The sequence below is a fragment of the Catharus ustulatus genome, chromosome 16 (assembly GCF_009819885.2).
Source record: "Catharus ustulatus isolate bCatUst1 chromosome 16, bCatUst1.pri.v2, whole genome shotgun sequence".
Taxonomy (NCBI): Eukaryota; Metazoa; Chordata; class Aves; order Passeriformes; family Turdidae; genus Catharus; species Catharus ustulatus.
This window is the reverse complement of record NC_046236.1, coordinates 3,853,985-3,872,916: the sequence shown is the minus strand read 5'-3', so window position 1 is coordinate 3,872,916 and position 18,932 is coordinate 3,853,985. Positions and strand designations below refer to the sequence as shown.

The 18,932-nt window shown below is 40.1% G+C and overlaps 1 protein-coding gene across 20 annotated transcripts in view; it reads right to left on the bottom strand.

The window, feature by feature from the left end:
- The window catches only part of RBFOX1 (RNA binding fox-1 homolog 1), a 1,131,477-nt gene that overhangs the window by 606,755 nt on the left and 505,790 nt on the right, over positions 1 to 18,932 (bottom strand). For 2 of the 20 annotated variants that reach the window (XM_033073825.1, XM_033073828.1), the window contains exon 1: positions 16,252 to 16,285. The exons of 17 other annotated variants lie outside the window; for them this stretch is intronic. In XM_033073825.1, the coding sequence (XP_032929716.1) occupies positions 16,252 to 16,270 (19 nt within the window). In that variant the 5' untranslated portion in view covers positions 16,271 to 16,285. Of the gene's footprint in view, positions 1 to 16,251; positions 16,306 to 18,932 lie in introns of those variants that run through there. One more of the 20 variants, XM_033073822.1, reaches the window with a different exon arrangement.

Here is an 18,932-nt window from a genome sequence, read left to right as displayed (position 1 = left end):
CAGTGAGATGCAAAACACAGCCCAGAAACAGACAGTCCTGTAGAAGGATTTAGGGAGATCAACGCTGAGTTTGTCATCCATCAAGGAATGCACACAGGATATTTTACATCAACATCTACATAAGATGTTTCCAAGAATGAAGAGTGCCCAATATTTTAAAAACAAATTTCACACGTTTTTCTGATGGAATGTTGTGGACTCGTGGTGTTAATTTTAGCAGTTTCCACTGGATTTGGTACGGTTGGAAATGCAAGGGGAAATCTGCAGTAATCAGGATGTGACACTCATTAACACTTCCACAAAATACCCACAGGATTTGCATAAACTCTGCAAAGATTCATTGGTGAATCTTTAATATGAGATTTCCCTTGGTCTTACTCCACATTGAGCTCCATTTGCCCTCCCTCTCTCCTCTCCCCTGCCAGCAAGAACTGCTGTAAACAGTTCATAACAAAGCATAATAAAATGTACTGAAAAACTAAAATATACTTGTAATTACCCAAAAGCCTACATAATTGCATATATAATTTCATAAACTGCAAATATTTTTCAATAAATCCTTTTGTAAGGGAGAGAAATACTAATTGGATACAATGGCTTGATAGAGTGGCACTCCAAGTCACTTAATAAATCTGGAGATGCACAGGCAAGTTCTTTAATGACCTGTGCATAAAACCCATCCATGGCCCAGCTTGCAGACAGCACAGTATTTGAATGCAAAATAGCAGCAAAAGAGTCTAGAAACTGGATAAACCACCAAGGCAGCAGAGGGTTTCTGGTCCTGACACAAACATTTTAAGCAAATGCCACTATTAAGGGAGACAATTTTTGCTACTTCCAATATTGTAAACATGGCGATAAATTAAATATTAAAAAAATAAATCTGGGTCATTTAAGTATTCTCTGAGAAAGACACCCTTCTCAAGAGTCAATATTTGCCAAGAGTTTTTAGCTGAACTATCCAGGACCTATTGGACACACTGACTACATCAACATGGGCTACCACAGCAGGCAGTCCAATATAGAATGGGAAGTTCATAACAGGAAAAAAAAATTCTTCTCTTTTGAGCTATTGAAAAAAAGCATTACCAGGTTTAAAAATTCTGAAGAAACTTCATTCTGTTGCTAAAAATGCTTTTTTGTTAGCTTTGGTTCTAAACAGAAATCTCTACAAGAATGGTTTACAAGTTCAGCATTAACAGGATAAATTTAAGTAAATTTAGGATAAGCTTCAGAATAAAATTTTAAATTCAATTCAGTTCTTTTCCCTGTCCTAAATTCCTGCAAACAGACATGAAAGCCATTTAATTTCTGGTGTGCTATACTCCAACCCAACCATTTCTGTTAGAGCCTAAGCTTTGAAATTATTTGAACTATGTACCTGCACAGAACGGTGCACCAGACAATAGATTATTTCACTTGCTTGCATTTTGAACAAATTTATTGACTGAGAGTCTCATTTCATTGCTCCTACTCAACACATCATTATCTCTGATATCCCACAAGCACATGAAAGAATTTTCTAAAGGAAAATACAACCTAAGTGTGAGGGCCAGGATACATTCCTGTATTTTATTTCTGGTTAAACTCTCAGGCTCAGATCACCTTAATGTCTTGTTCACCACTGAGTAATGGAAGAAGGCTGGGGGGAAAAATGAGTATAAGTGGTTTTATTTGTCTTGTGGAATCTTTTTAAAGATAAATTAGAACATCAGAACTTGGATATTTTTTTTCCCTGCTGAACAACTGTGAATTGTGCTGAGGTCAGTTGAAGTGTAAATACTCTGAGCACTTTTCACTTGGGTTTTCATTAAAAAAAAAATAATCTCAAAGTGGAACAAATTTTTTTGTTACGGTTTAGTAAGCAGAATTCTCATTCCAATGCTTTAATGCTCCCAAAGCACAACTGATCACAAGGCAACAGCAGATCTTGGTAACCAAAAACTCAACGATTTCTAACTCAGAATTACCTGTTTCCAAGGCTTACCCATCACAAGACTATTTGTACCCATTAAAAAAACCACAAAACTTGTGAGATAATTTCAGTAGTCACAACAACAACATCCTCTGTGCCCTTGCTCAAAGAATTCTCCTTGCTGGATGCACAAGAGGACTGTCCAAGCAGCAAAGCACTCTGGCACTCCCTGGTTTAGCACTGCAAGGGCTCCACCCAAAACTGTAGAGCAAGAAAATGAATAAATCAAAAAATAAATAAATCAGAAAGCCATTAGAGACTTTCAGAGTGTGCTAATGACATGTGAACTCCCCGACCCTGTGACTGAAGCAGAGGTTATTATTGGACAACCACTGGGAAAATAAGCTGTTAGAAAATAAGAGGGCTTTACTTTTATTTCACTAATTCAAACGGCACAATAATGAGCTCTTTTGAACACAATTTCTCAAAGCTGTCATATACTGTTCACAAGAGGCAAGGAAAACAACTTGATCAGATAGTTCCCTTCTCATTTCTCTGTATCAAGGGCAGGAATCTCAAAGCACGTGCATGCCACACTGTCCCCCACAAGAGAGTGAAATGAAATGTAGATGGACAGCCCCTTTCTGCTTTGCATGGATCAGGGATCATAGGGTGAGAAACAAATTTCAGGATGGAAAACCAGGACAAGGAAGAGGGCACTCTGTATTCTGCTGCTTCATAATTCCCTGTGCCTGGGTATAGTGGACATTTTTGGTGGCTCAAAGGGATTCCAGAAACTCAGGAATAACTGAAGTATGGGTAAAATACATTTCTTGACTATAAGGTAATATTTTTTTGGCACTCATTCCTGGTTGTCTGCAGCAATTCCATCTAGACAGAACTTGGAAACTGGGTGCCAGAAATGCGGCCCTGAGGAATCAGTATCAGCATGAATTTCTTAAAATGCAGAGAGTATTGGAAAGCAGAGCAAAGATGTGGAGGGCTGCAGACTGTCCTGGACAGGGAGCTGGCACAGGTGGAACGAGGCTGGCCAGATGTGTGCTGGCAGGCAGCTGGATTGGGGCTCTGCCAGCATCCTCCCAGGACTCTGCTGGGCACACACAGCTGTGCCTGTGGCAGAAATGCAAACTCACATTTCTCAGGGACAAGCTGTGCCATCGAGGCCACGAGCCCTGCTGCCCACTCTCAGTGGCAGAAAATGGAAGCTCATTATTTGTATTATTTGAGAGCTCTTCAGCCTGACACTGGAATAAAGGCACAGCACACTGAACTAGAGCTGGCACTGAAGGAAACTCGAGATTCCAAATGAGGAAACAGGGAATTCCACTTTCACCATAACATTATGCCCACATCCCTGCTCCAGACAGCAGCTTTCTCCAAACATGCTTTTCCAGAGAGATCAGGCGTCTTTTGGAAAGCACAGTACTCCTCTTCCATTCTAGTGTCAGTGGATTTCCCCTCCTGTTCCTCCCAAATGTCACCACTCCTAGTGTGTTCTGAGGTTCATAGAATTTCATGGCCTTTGCTGCCCTCTCTTCTCTTCAGGAAAACCCTCAGTGTCCCCACTCAGGAGATAAACTAAAAGGCTGTAAGACACTATTAAGTGTTAGCTTTACCTGAAACAAAATGGCATTCACACTCTGAACTCCACATAAGGAAAACAGCAAAAATTCAGGACATAAGTCAGAGCAACATATTCCACATTGACTTCAACTGAAAAAAAATAGTTTGTGGATATAAAATTCTGCATTAAAATTACAGTAATAATAAAACTGCAAGTCAACTTTTTACTGCATTGCAATATAATATTACTCAAAGCTTCAGTATGTCATATCTCATTCTAGTGGAAAGTTCAAAAGAAAGATCAAAAATATTTAGGAGGTTATCCTTTTACATATATATATTTGTGATATATCTGTATTTTTGTATTTCTATGTATAAAAATCATAGAAATGTTCTCAAACTAATACATTTGGTGAGACTTTTAAAAGAAATACAGTTCATCATTATTCCACCAATGAGAGAGAGAACCCAAGAAAAACAAGTGACCCAAATTACCCCCAAGCCCCAGTGATGCTCACCTGAACATTTGCTGCACTGAATAAACATTACACATATGTATGTATATATATATGTGTTTAATAACCTTAACAGACAAGCAAGTACAAGCTGACCATGATTATTTGGAAAACAGAAAAGCACCAGAGATGGTTTTTGAATTACAACGCCAGGTACAATGGTCAGGAATATTTTGTGGAGAAGTTGTTTAGATCAGTTCTTTACAATAGGCTGGAGGGCTCTGGCTGCCAGGGCTTTGACAATAAAGTGCCATCACCTCTTAATACAATGAGAAGGGTAAGGCTTAATTTACAACAGAAAAGAAATTTTCCTGCATTCCTGTGAATTCTCATACATAAAGTGTTTTTTGTATTATTCTAAGAACTGTGGGGTTTAGGTTGATTCAGTAATTAAACTCAAAGTCAGAGCAGGATGATTTTTGGAACACCACTAAAAGATTCTCCTATTTTTATTAACTCCCACACCCAGAGAAGTGAGTGACCATCACATCACCTCTGCTCTGGCAGTTTTATTATTTCATGCCAACTTCACACAGTGACTTCAGCTGCTCCTCATGTCACAAATGCCTTCCAGGTGTCACACCAACTCTGCAGAATTCCCAACATAGTCCTGCTAAGATTTTTAAATGGCTGCTCCAGCCACATCCTTAAAACTTCACAATATTTCAAGAGAACATAATATTCCATATTTGTTTAAATTTTTATCACTACACATCACCCCAAGCAAATAAACCATGTTTTCTAACCTGTGGATTTATGCAGCATTTATTGAAATTGTAGAATTCATTCTGTTATTATGAGAGCATGAAACAACAAATGTAAAATTAAAACTCATCATTACCTTGAAATCTGGCATGAAACCTGAAACTAAATTAAATCTTATCTAAATGCCAAAAGCAAGGAGAAGAAAAACAACACCAAAGGGAAAATTCATTCCTAGATTCTCGTTCCTACTTCCTATTCAATTTGTTTGCATATTTACAAACAGATGACTGAAAAAAGGTACCTGAGCAGTCACAACTGAACCACCTGGAACAGTGAGAGGCTGGCATGTGGATGAGGGGAAGCATCTTTCCATCAAGACTGAAAAGAGTCTAAATCTGCTCCAAATCCAGACTTGGAAAGATGATAAGAATATAGCAAGATTTAATTCTCTGGATGAGTTTATACCATACACTGATCAAGACCAATAAGATTACACAAAATGGGATCATTTTTACCATATCCAAGGAGATATGAAATCACTTGCCTGGGCACAACTCAGTAACAACTCCCCATGGACCTGCACACAGAGGCAGAAATGCAGACAGCAGATCTGCCAGCAGATTTTAGGAATTCTGTGAAAACGTCCATTGGAACATGAGGAAAAGTTCACACAGCTTTTCAGTGCTGAACTTGACAACAGAAGTTCAATGAAGAATCAAGCCAAATTATTTTCCTTGTGAAATAGGACAGGATGTAATTTGATTCAAATCTGCTGCTCCAATAATTTGGTCATTAGAACAATGATTCACCATTGCAGACATCTTTACACACAGCTCTGGGCCTGTATCAAAGAAGCCAATCTACCATGTAGAACACTGGAAATCAAGTCTTCCCAGGAAAGACATTTTTATTTCTGCCAATTCTAGTATATAAATCTTCAAGTAATAATAAGCTCAATAAATTTAATGCAGCTGGAAATGATTCAGATAAGCAGAAATGGCAGGTCTTCAATGCAGAATGACTGACAGGCCAAGGAAAGGAGAGGACAACTGGAATGACAGGCTAAGTCACAGTGTAAATCACCACTGAACTATCTGAGAACTCTGCAGGATAGCACCAGAGATGCCTGTTGGGATGGAAAGAATAGGACTGGAAAATAATTGCCTGAAGACTGAAGAACACAGACTGGAGTACAAAGATTTGAATGGGCTAAAGAAAATAGAATGGAAATAAGAACAAATATAAGCTCAGTGACTAATCCAGAAAAGAGACATAGCACCAGAAGCACCATCACAGGTCAGGAATCCCAGATCAGGGATGGGTAGGGTGTCAGGGATGGGTAAAATCTCTCTCCAACACCAATAGCTGGGGGCCTGAGGGGCCAGCCAAGGGCTGCTGGCAATTACAAGATGTGGGGTAAGCTCATCTCTCATGATCTGAGACAGGCTGTCAAGTAAGGTCCTCTTGCTGCCTCCACTGCTGGAAATAGTCTTGGAAAAAAGCTTCTACAGAATGTGGGCTCTCCCTAAATGCATCAGAAATGAAATGTGTGCAGTAAAACCTGTGAGTTCCCTGCAGGCACAGCCCTCCACTTGAGCAAAGCCCTTCTGCTGAAGGTCTTCCTGCAGGTCTTTCAGTTAAGTGAAATATAAATTGGTAACTGTTGTTGATACTAATTTCTTAGACACTTATAACTAAATTATCCACTAGAGAGCACAGCAACATTTTCAAACGCATTCTGCTTATGCTGCAAGTGCCAAGTGAGGTCCTTGTGGCACTCAAAGTCACTCTCTACACAAGAAATATGCTAAACAATCTGCCATGCACAGCAGAGATAAGGAATGGACTCAATACAAGGCTTGAACGAGAAAAGGTCAACAGACCATGAACTTTTAATGAACAAATTTCAGCTGCTCCCAGCCTGGTGTGCAGCTCTTGGACATTACTGATGAAATAACTTCTTTTGCATTATACACTTTTGTGTATAAATATATAACAACATACAACAGAAAGAGAAAATACATCCTTCCTTCCTGCAGGAGAAAGCCTGAGCAGCACAGCTCATCAGCATTCTGGGCAAGAGCTGCTCTGCTTCCTGGTCTCCAATATATTCTGGTGATGTCATGACATTTTTACTTCCCATTACAGAAAACCTTTCATCATTTACTATTGCCCATTTTAATGAGCATTCCTGAAAATTCATCTATTGTTTAAAAACGTAAATAAAATATTCTTCAGCTTTGCTGTATTTTGCAGTTGCTGAGAACAAAAAGAATATCATCCATATGAAGTACTCTGGAATTTCTGCTTTAAAATATTGTTTAAAACTGCTGTGTTCCCACAGGCCTTCATCAATACATTGACAAGGGTGCCCACAGCATGCAGAAATCTGAATTGCACATCTCAGAGCCACAGGGAGACAAATTAACTCTACCACAGATCTTTGCTAAATATGTTTTTCTTCCTTTTCCCACAAAGCATTTGAGTCAATCATTGCTGTAAAAAGATTAATAGCATAGGGCATCTTGTATTCTCAGAAAAACACAGAACTTGGCATATCTAGTCAAATATGTTCAGAAGTGGATAGATTCAGACACTGAAAAAAAACATTGAAAGGATTTAAGTCTGAAATAAACCACATGTAAGAGAAATCTTGTCCTAAAGAGCACGAGTTACTGCTTTATAATCTGGAGAAGAGGGGGTTTATAGACATTTCTCATCTATGTTGGCACCCCCATGAATAAAAATGTAATTAGAAAGCTGACAGCTACTGCAGAATGCAAAGAGAAGTGCTAGGAAAGCATTCACTGTCCATGGGAGGTGTAAGCAGCACAGTCAGCTGGGAAGAGGGCAAATCACTTGACAACCATTACTGCAAACAAAGAGGAACAAATAGCAAGGTGGAGAAAATGCAAGTCAGCAAAAAGGGATGAACACAAACCACAGCCAAGGGGCTTCATGAGTGCAGAGGCTAACGGGGATTTCCACAGCTCAACTCAACAGGGGCTGAACTCCGGTATAACACACATTATGTAAGTGCTAAATGCAATAATTCATAGAAACATAGCATGGCTGGGGTCAAAAGAGACCTTAAATTCACCCAGTTCCACCCCCTGCCATGGGCAGGGACACCTTCCACCAGCCCAGGTAGGTCCAGCCTGGCCTTGGACACTGCCAGGGATCCAGGGGCAGCCACAGCTTCTCTGGGCACCCTGTGCCAGGGAACAATTCCTGCCCAGTTTCCAATCTAAACTTCCTTCAGCTCAGGACCAGTCCCCTTTGTGCTATCAATACATGTCCCCATGAGAAGTCCCTGTCCAAATACTCAGTGCTATTTCTTTAGGGTTACTGTAATCCTCTTTTCATTTTCTTCAATCCTATCAATGGTTTAAAATCACCATCACTGTAGTTTTTATAATAGACATTGTTACATGTTTATACAGTTGAGGAAAAACAAACAAACCACAAAAAACCACATAAAAATAGAAAGAAGAACTATGAATTATCAGGTTTGTGGATAACTCCTGGCACAAGTGGGTTAAACCAGTTTACCAAATCCTCCTCGACACTGAGAAATGTATTTTAATATTGATAGACCAGATTTCCTCTTTCTGCCTCTCAAATCAACTAATGGGGTTTCAGTCAGAGTGGGAGGATGTAGGGGTGCTATCCAAAATGGCTTAACTGGCAACACCCTGCAAAATAAGGCTGGAAAGCAGCAGCAGCAGCCAGATCCTACCTGGACTGCAGGTTTGTGATGCAGGCACAATCTGTGTCTGTCTCATCAAAAATGCTGAGCCTTTTTTGATGATTCCCAGCCCCCAGTAAAACAGTTCTCTGCAGCATAAAGCGTTCAGGTCTTGGGAGCAAAACTTCTTTGAAGGGGGGAAGGATTTCCTGGCTGAAGTGCTGACCCATGGTTATTAGAACTGCAGCTCCTTCACCTGCAAGGTTTTCATAAGTGTTTTGGCTCTGCAAGAGTTGATGAGCAGTTTAACATCCTGCTGGGAAAATAATAGCTTCTATATCCATGTGTGGACCATTTCAATTCATCTAGGGAAGGAAAGTTTCTGTAGGTGCAAAGGCTCACATGAAATATATACTTTTAATAAAGCATTTAGAGACCAAAAGAATGATACTGACTTTCCATCTCAGTTAAAGACAGGCTCATGCTGGAAAAAAATTGTTCATGTTGGACAGATGCTGAAATGTGCAGCGTACCACACACTTCTAAATGGATTGTAAGTGGATTTATCTTTTTTAAAGGTGTTTTGCTTTAGTTTAAATTACTAATTTTAAATTTGACAGAAGTCACTCAAAAGACTGTTGTTTTCAAACAGCATTACTATGATAAAAATTAAAATAAATCTAGACTAAAACAGGAATTTTATTATTCAGAAAAATTCTGCACCTCTGATTGGTTTGAGTGTATCACCAAAGCAAGACCTCACACAAGGATGAGAAAAGACTCAATTGGAGGAAAAGCCACAGTAGAGAGGCTCTATTAATTAAGCAAGAAAAAAGGTACATATTTAATACCATGGAGAGGAGGTATTTTGAACTCATCAGTGTGGGCTCAGAATGGACCCCAGTGTGGGTTGTTCCTCCAGGAGATGGATAAAGAGATGGAATAATCACTCACAGAGTTCCCCCTGCACACCCTGGGCTGGCTGGGCTCTGCTGGGGCTGAGCTCAGCACAGAGCTCTGCTTCAGCTGAATGTGATACAGCATAGCTCTGAAGGGAAAAATCACCAGAATCTGTTCTCTAGCACCATGTGCAGCAAGGCTGGGGAGCAGAGTGAAGCCTTGTCCTGCTGCAGGTCCCAACCAGGTGACAGAGAACTGCTGTACATAAAGGAACTGCTGTACATAAAGGTCCAGGCTGTGCCCCAGCAAAGCTCGCCTGTCAAGGACAATAACACAAATCAGAGCACCACCAATGGGGTGTAAAATCACTCCCACTCTGAAATTCTCTGCTGAGAATCCCAAGAGAGGTCATTTATCACACAAACTCCTGAATCTTAGAGAGACAACAATTCTATCTTAACATAATCACATTTTTTAGTAAGAACTCAGCTCATCAATACGTAAAGATTTTGTGAAGAATTAATTTAATATGGGCCCCTTCTCAACTCCAGATTATCCATCTTGGTTTCTTGGAATGGAAACAGAGGCTCATTTCTCTGACAAACTGAAAGATAATTTTTATCTTAAGCTTTCCACAAATACTATTTTTGTGTAAACTGAGAAAAGCACATGTACGGTATCATTCAGCAAAATTAACAGAAATATTTTTACACTGATGACACTAAAACTCAAAATATACATAAGAATAAAACTCAAAATATACATAAGAATAAGGCTCTTTTTTATCTTCTGTCTACACACCAAATTAAGTGCTTCTCTGCATATATTTAATATAAAACTTGACACAAAACTCAGGCAGCCCTAGATCTAGCTGTATTTCACAGTTAAATTGTTTTTAATTAAGAACCTGTGAAAAATTGAAATGTATGTGCTTCAACATCACACCAACAAGCTCCAAAGCAGCAACATATATGGGAAAAGCAACAGGATATCCCAAACAGCCCAAATCAGCAGCCATATGGTCCAGGACACACATTCCATCTGTTAGAAGATAGAATTAAAAGATTATTTTTTCTGTTATTGTATTTTTCAAAACAGAATTTGGGATGGTACCGAAGAAAGCTGGTATTCCACTAGTGCTGTTCAAATTCTGCCCTAATGCAGTGTTTCAACACTCAATACAGAAATTTAAACTTGCCACAATTTGTCTCCTCCCTTCAAGGAAAAGGGAGGTGGGAAAGGAAGGAGAGGATTAAAAAAATAGGAAAAAATGAAGATATCTATAGATATATTGTGGATAAAAGCCCCTAATCGCAGTTTAGCTCCCATACAATAACTCTTCCCAAAGAGCAAGGAAAGGGGAGGTTATTTCCCAGGGAGGCCCTCCGGGGTGACAGAATATATGGATTCCATTAAATGAAGACAGCTGTGGAGCCCATTAATTCACCCTGGCAGCCTGGGGATGGTGTTTGTTCAGCAGAGGGGACACCAGCTGAAGGGCTCCCTGGGAGTGCTGGCTTCCCAGGATTACTGGGACAGCTGATCATGCCCACTGGGCTGGCTGGGAGTGGTGCTTGGGCACAGAAAAATATCATCAGTGGTGAGCTGAAATTCTCTTATCAAATACCACAGGGAGGGCTGTGGCTCACCCTTCACTGGAAGCTGTCCTGGTCAGATATTGCATTTACGTGATATATAAATCATGTATATTGCATATATATCACTGGTCAGATATTGCATTTATATCATGTATATTGCATATATATCACAGGGCATATATTGCATTTATATTATGTATAAATCATGTAATATTGCATATATATCACAGGGCATATATTGCATTTCCTTGGATTGCTGCACAGTGGGGAGAGAAAGAAGGCAGGGATGCCACACACTGCTGACTCAGCATGGCTGGTGGGGCCCCACAGAGCCAGACACAGAGCCACAGTGTCACCATGGCTCAGGGAGGGAATCCAGAGGCACAGTGACACCCTTGGCTCAGGGCGGGAATCCAGGGGCACAGGGACATGTCACCCATGGCTCAGGGAGGGAATCCAGGGGCACAGGGACATGTCACCCATGGCTCAGGGAGCTGCAGGGGTACCCCGAGGTTTGCAGGTCACTGTGACAGTGCTGACAATTCCCCAGGGTCATGTGCCATCCCTGCTCCTGCCACCTACAGAAGTGTCCCAAATTTAGGGAAACTTTCTGCTTTTGGGAAATGCTTTGCCTCCACTGCTTTAAAAACTCCCAAAAGGAACACTGTAAAATATTATAGCTCTGCCACTTCACTCTTACAATTCAACCTTGTTTCTTTGGCACCTCTTTTTCCTCAACAGTGCATTGTACCCTCTTCAAAAGTTTCTCCAATTCACTTGTACTGCTTATGACTGTCAGATGAACAATCTGGGAAGCAAAAGAACAGAACACTGGATTTTTTCCTTATTTGCCCAACTGCTTGTGAATGTGCCATCCTGAAGGCCATTGAATCAAGTGAAGAAAGATACAGAAGTATTTCATATTATTAAAGTACCTGAATACTGACAGACAACAAAAAATAACTGTGCATGTGTTTTGCAGTGACGAGGATCTATGTATCTTCCTCACACTGCTGTGCAAGGGTGCAGCTCTTACTTGGGTACAGCAAATGAGATACCAGCCCATCAGCTTTAGGAGGGGTGGAAAAAACTGCTCCCTGGCAATGAAAATACATCATTTTAAGGGCTTAATTTATTTCCTTTATTCAGTGATATTAGTTCTGGGTGCTTTCCTGCAGCATATCAGGTCTCTACAAACCCCAGTATCACTATGGCTAATCTATAATAACATAACTATCTGCAGTTCATTCCATCTCCTGCACCAAGCCATGAAACTCAATTACCAAGTGAGAAAAAAATGGAAAAGCCAAAACAATGATGTAGAGCAGGTGTCAGTGGAGCTGCCACAGTTCTTGCTGTGTGAAGCTGAACACTTCAGAAATTGGGAGCACTCGGAGCAGCCCATGCCCAGCCCACGCAGGGCAGCACAGGACAGTGGCATTTACACAGAATTTATAGAGGTAACAGGCCCCAAGTGCAAGCTGTCTTTCCCTCACCCCCTTATTCTACCTTAAATAATGTTGTTGATGTAATACAACACTTACACATTGAGGATTTTTACCTCTCAAAATAAGCATTCTTCTCTACTCTGCTTAAAAATGCCAGTACATCAGAATTCATTACAGAACCAAACAAAACCAACATAACACATGCATTTAATAGAGAAATAAACTGCAGCAAGAAATGGGTTTCAGTATTTAATGGCATGAATAATGAATTAAAAATTAAGTTTAAATTATGTTGAAGGTCACAGAAAAAGCCTCAAAGAAAGATAGTTAAACAGACATTAAAAGGAAGATTTAAATAGGTGATCTTTTAGTATTCTAGCAAAAACACTCTGTCTCTCACTCTTTATTTAAATTAAAATACCACTCAGTGACTGACCTTTTTAACATGGCCTAAGGGAGCAGGGTATGATCTTGTTAGAAAAGAAGTGATATTAAAAGAGCATTACTATTAAAAAGCAGAAGATGATGGAACCCACAGATTAAAATTTGTTTGCTCAGGGAAGATTAACTTTTATGAAAAGTCCTTCCTGCTAGAAGCAGAGACAACTACTGCTGTTACCATTTTGGTAACTAGTTTATGGACTGAGTTAATAAAGACTGTCCTTAAAACAAACCACAAAGCTAAACCCCAGGTTTGCTGACATTTCAGCAGAAGTGTCCCTTCTTTTCAGCATCTCCCTTGGCAGCCAGCTGTGGCAGAGATGGACTTTAACTCTGTTCCTAAACATTCCTTCAGTGTGTCCTTCACCTTAACTCCCCAGCTCCCAGGTTTGTGTCAAGAGGGGTCACAGATCCTGCCCAAGAGGTGCAGGACAGGACTTTGGCCTCCTGAGAAGGTGGCAGAAAGACATCTGAGACTGTGAGGTTGTGGTTACACTCTGTAGAGACCTCAGCCATGTCATGGGGGAGCTCAGGGACAGCTCTTCAACAATCCCCACCTGACTTTGATCTCTGTACTCCAAGTCAGCCTCCAACTCCTACTCCCCTCACTTGAAATGGAGTGTCTCTAGAGATGGAAATATAGACATGGAAATGAAGAATGCCTAATCCCCACCAAGAACTGAGCAGCTAAAACCAGTCACTGATCCATCCTTTCAAGCACTCCCAACAGAGGCTATGTCCCCACACCTCAGCACAGCAGAGAGCCCTGGGCAGGGGAGCTGAGCCCCTCCTCAGCATTCTGGCACCAACAAGGAGAGCACTGAGCTGCTGCCACCCTCCCCATCCCCACACCATGGCACAGGCACTGGGCTGTCTCATAATGAAACACTGGCATTTGAAAGTTTTACACTTCACCGCTCAGAAACTCAGAAATGTGTTCTGTCCCTGAATTTCCATGTGGGTTTTAATGGATTAAAGCATCACTGTCATGACTTGGAAGAAATTCATATAAATTAGATGGCTGGCAAAACCTTGGGGAGGTTGTGTCCTTGACTTCACTGAACTTGTCTGGTGTATCAATTAGTACATTACTAATTAAATATAAACCACTAGAAGAATAAACTGCATCCACTGAAGCAACCAAAACCTGATGTCACAAATCATGTGCTGTTAAAAGGAGCACTTCACATAAAGGTGTCCAGGAAATCAAATGCTGCTGTCTTCCTACAAGAAACCTGGGTAAAAATCCCCCCATATACTAAACAGGTAAAGATTTAAAATCTGAGAGGCTACAGCTTCTTTACTTCCTTTGGGTCCCAATATTCAAACATGGCCAAAAGAGGCAGAACCACTCATGTGTATACAGGATATTCTACAATGGCTTGAGCAAGAGAGATCCTGTTTGATCCTGTTGTCTCCTCATGATACTGAATTTGCTGAACATGCTCAAAGATGACAGCTCTTGCACTAAAAAAGAGAATCAACTGGAAGCCCTCCAGTTTTTTTTTTTGCTGCAGAGACTGAAATGAGCACCACAGAAACCAGGCATAACCTTCTGAAATCACATTTGTGTTCAGTCATTTCCACCTCCTCATGAGGTAAAATCACAGAAGTTACCAGCCAGGCAGGAAGTGTGGACCATTCCCTTGCTATGCAGTAGATGCACTGTAAAGATTTTCTTCAGTTTAATTCATGGCTGGAAAGGGATTAAAGCAAAACAGTTCTGAGAACTAAAATTAAGTCAGTGCTGAGGGTTGGATGGATTTATAAAAACAAGCATTCCTATGAATTTATACATATTGTCTGATTTAAATTGCTGGGTTTTCCTCCATCTTTACTGAAATTTCAGAAAAATTACTTCAGTGATGGGAAACAAAAATATAACCTTTTCCTTTTCAGACCTTAACCTAGTTTATTAGAGAAATTGGTCTAGTAAAACAAAAGTAAACAATAACAAATAAGCACAACCACACAAAAAAGAACAAATCATTTATACTTATCTATCCTTAAAGTAAATCAAGGTAATTTGAACTATTCTAACCTTGGTTCTTTGCAAAGAATTTCTGGGGTTTTGCAATACAGAATGGAGATGATGAAACTTTCTCTAAAAAATTCCTTGATATTCACGAATACCAAAAACCTTCTGTTCTACAGTCCTTTAAAACATGCAGAAGTAACTGGAAAAAGAGAAAATACTCACAAAATGAGATACTCAAGTTCTGGTTTTGAAGATTCAGAAAACAGATGATTTAAACATTATTTTAAAAAAGTCAGAATCTATTTGGCTCCACTTACGTTTAATCACTTTTTCAGATTACCATAGAATCTTCACCAAAACTGTGTCTCCTTCAGTAATTTTTCATAAGGATTTTTAAAAAAGACCCTCCAGGATTACTAAAGATATTATCAAATCCATGGTGATGTGGGGCTCTCTTGATTTTGAGACCAAAGTCTGAAACATTGCTGGGTTGCTAAAAATTCTGTTTCTATTCACTTTTATTTGTAGCTAAAACCAACTTTTTGAATTCTGAATTAAAATGCTAATATTGTGTCTTCCTGACAAATAAAGCATGGAAAAGCCTTCACTGACAAGAAAGCCAAAGCTGTTCCCCAATTATTTGAACAGCACTTTCCTCTGGCTATGCTGGAGATGCTCCCAGAGATCTTAAAAATCAAATGTTGCACAATTTAATTCCAGAGAAGGAGGTGCAGGGGTGGGCAGGAAGAATCAGCATTGAGTACAAGTCAGTTTAATTTGCAGGTATCTGAGAGGACATTATAACAATGACATGAATAAGGATAACAAAATGTTAACGAAAAAGCACTGTCAGTAATGATACATTCAGATAAATGGCAAACGTACTTGCATGAACTCTATCATTACTGCTTCAATCACAGTCATACTTAAACTTTGGGGAGCTAATTTCATTTATAAATTCTGCTGCTGCACATCAATTATCAGCAGCATTACTAACAGTGAGGCACAGAACTGCTGTGCCAGGGTGACTGATTGTCTGGCATTAGCTCTGATAAGAGAAGGGTTGCAAACCACTTTAAATGTCAAAAACCTGCAACAATAATGGGCATAAGCACCAGTTATATTCCTCTAACTTCCCTGCCTCCCTGGCAATTCATTATTCTGTCTTCCCATTGCTACCATCCTCTAACTAAAAAATATAAATGCCAAAGAGCTCTGATCTTCCTTACAGAGAATTTCCAGAGTCTTTATTGTGAGAGAATTATCTGATTCAAAACCAGAGTTAATCCCCTGAGCAAAATATTTGTCTATTTCAAGATCAGTAACAAAATTTTGATTTCAGGGCATTAAAATCAATTCTTTCAACACAGTGATTCGGTTTAAGGAAAAAAAAATAAAATAAAAAATTCAGCATCAGCCTTTCTACAGAAATTTCCCAGTGTGGCTGCAGTAAAGGGGCAGAAGGTTAGGAAGACTTACCCAGAGGTGCTGTGAGCATGGCTGGTGGTGCCAGTCCATCACACGGTGCCTGGGCACGGCACAGCAGGAGCTGCAGGAGCTGCCTCTGGACATGCAGCCTGAATGCCAACTGCCTGTGACATTGACTTGTTTCCAGCCTCTTGTAGTGCTGCCGCTATCAGTGTTATATTTGTATAGTGGAATAACATGAAATATTGATTCTGGAGTGCTTATCAACTGGACCTGCTCAAAATACTCTTCCTACGAAGTTCAGCGCTGTTTCTCATGCAGAACTGGCGCTGTACATTTGTGCAGGGAGCTGCTTGCTCTCCCACAGCACTGGGAGCTCCTTCCTTGAGACATAAGCAATAACTTCTCAAAATCTGGGAGCAGTGGGAAAAGGCACAAACAGTATTTTCTGAAATGGTATTAAGTGCCCTTTAAACTAATTAAAATAATTTGACAGAATGACTTTAAAAGACAACATCTCTTCTGTTCTGGCTTCAATCACTACTCTGAAATCTGTCCCAGGGCAGGACGATGACCAGCAAATTTCTAATTCCAAAATGAATTACTAAATATTCTAGGCACGTGGTTTTTTGGGGTTTTTTTGTTTTGTTTTGTTTTGCATGAGGTATTTTGTGCATTTTCTGTGTGCCAACACAGTAAGAATAAAAGCAGAGGCTGCTGCCCATGGTGTGCCCCTGCAGCCTGCCAGGGGTGTGGGACAGGCAGGGGCTGCACACCAGAGCCACCAGAGCCACCTGGCACAGCCATGACAAAAGTGCCTCCCTCTGCAAACCCAGCTACCCCCAGGGGACTTCTGGGTGCCCTGTGGGTTTCTGCTGGCTGCATGATTAATAGGTATCAATTCCACCTAAACAATCAAAGTCAACAGGACTTATTCCACGCCACAGTCAAAGGCATCTCCTTCCCTCTGCTTTTACACCCTGTTTAATGTACCCCAGCAGTTTTATTCACTATTAGCCTGTTTAAAGCAGCTGATGATGCAGTCAGTGCTGTCACAGACAACAGCAGGGTCCTGAGGGGGGCTGCTCTCAGCTCAGGACCCCACAATGCCACAGCAGATCCACTACACAGATGTGGCACTCCTGAAAATCCAGAGCTGAATTTGCTCATAGTTCTTCCAGCAGGTCAGAAATTCATCATATTGGTGTACTAATAAAACCAACGAAATCAACGATTAACTCTCAAACTCACCTCTGAAAAGATTAAAAATGCCTCACTAAGAACTAAATAGTACTAAATAGAACTTGTGTGCTGCAGGATTTTGCATTATAACCATTTCAGTTTTGTTTTGGCTAAACCCCCAAAACCCTGAAAAGTCACTCAATAACAAAAATTTTATTTCCAAACTGGCCATTTTTTTCCTCAGATTTAATGCAATAATAATGCATTTATTTGACATTTTACCCCATAATGGTTCAGGAGGTAAGATTATATTAACTTGCTACGAAGAGCCACACATCCCAAACTAGATAAAGGCTTGCACTTCAAAGACCTGCAAAAACCTTTCAGAGATTCAGCTGGAAGATTCTACCACAGAAGTTTATCATGAGCTGAAAAACAGACAAAAAACAACATTCTGCAAAACCTGAAAGGTAAATAAGAAAAAACGTTTCATTTTACATATTTAGCTTTTCACAGACTTGCACAAATACAAGCAGAATTTGTTTCATTGCAGTGACCATTTCTCTTTGATACCAAGAAAAAAATTCAGCTCACATCTATACAACTGCACATTATAATTTACTGAATTATTATAGCTTTAGAGTTTGCTTCCCTAATGAAAATAAGCCTGCTACAAACATAGATAATCAGATGTATGAAGAACCACTGTGACTCTGATTAGCTGTGATCCATGAGTCATCTGCAGAAGCTGGAGTTTAGGCATTCTTTCCACCAAAAGACAGCACCAACCTCCCACTGCAACCAGCCCCCTGAAAAGCCCCAAATTTCAACAGAAAGGCCCACGAGGAGGGAAAAACTGGAACCATAATAATTGAGCTCCACACAACAGCTTGCTGAGCACCAAGCAAGAAAACCTGAATTTCTTCCAAACCTCAGCAGCAAAATGCAAACATTTCCCCCACACAAAAACACAAATAAATCAGTGTTAGTGCAACTGAGAGCAGGCAGCACTGCCCACTCCTTGCAGCCCAAACAGCCTTGCCCAAGAACACAGAGTTTAGGGCACAGATGTTTTTTTTTTTCTTGCTTTCAATCCCACTATTTGGCTATTCAGTTATTAGAAGATATCCATCTGCCCTTATTTCTCAGACCACTCTACAAATGCAGCTATGCACAGAGAGCTGCCAGGGTGTTACAGGAACTTCTAGCTGGGCTCAGTGCTGTGTTTCTCCAGAGCAACAGGATTTTTTTTTTTTTTAGTAAGAGTATATTGATTATCTGTCAGGCACCATAGACAGATGGACAGTATAAATAGCAAACACTTGTGTGATATCTTAAGATTTAGATTTGAATTCACTTTTGGGTGGGTTTTTTTTCCTTGGATCACTTTTATAAAATCAGCACCTTAGAGAGATGAGTTATTGCAGTGAATTCAGATTTACAGCTATAATAGTCCTAACACTAAAATACAAGTAGATGCTTTCTTTCTTAGATTTTTCTCTTTAAGAATTTTGGTTTTGCATTCAGACCTGCTGGTATTTTGGATTTTG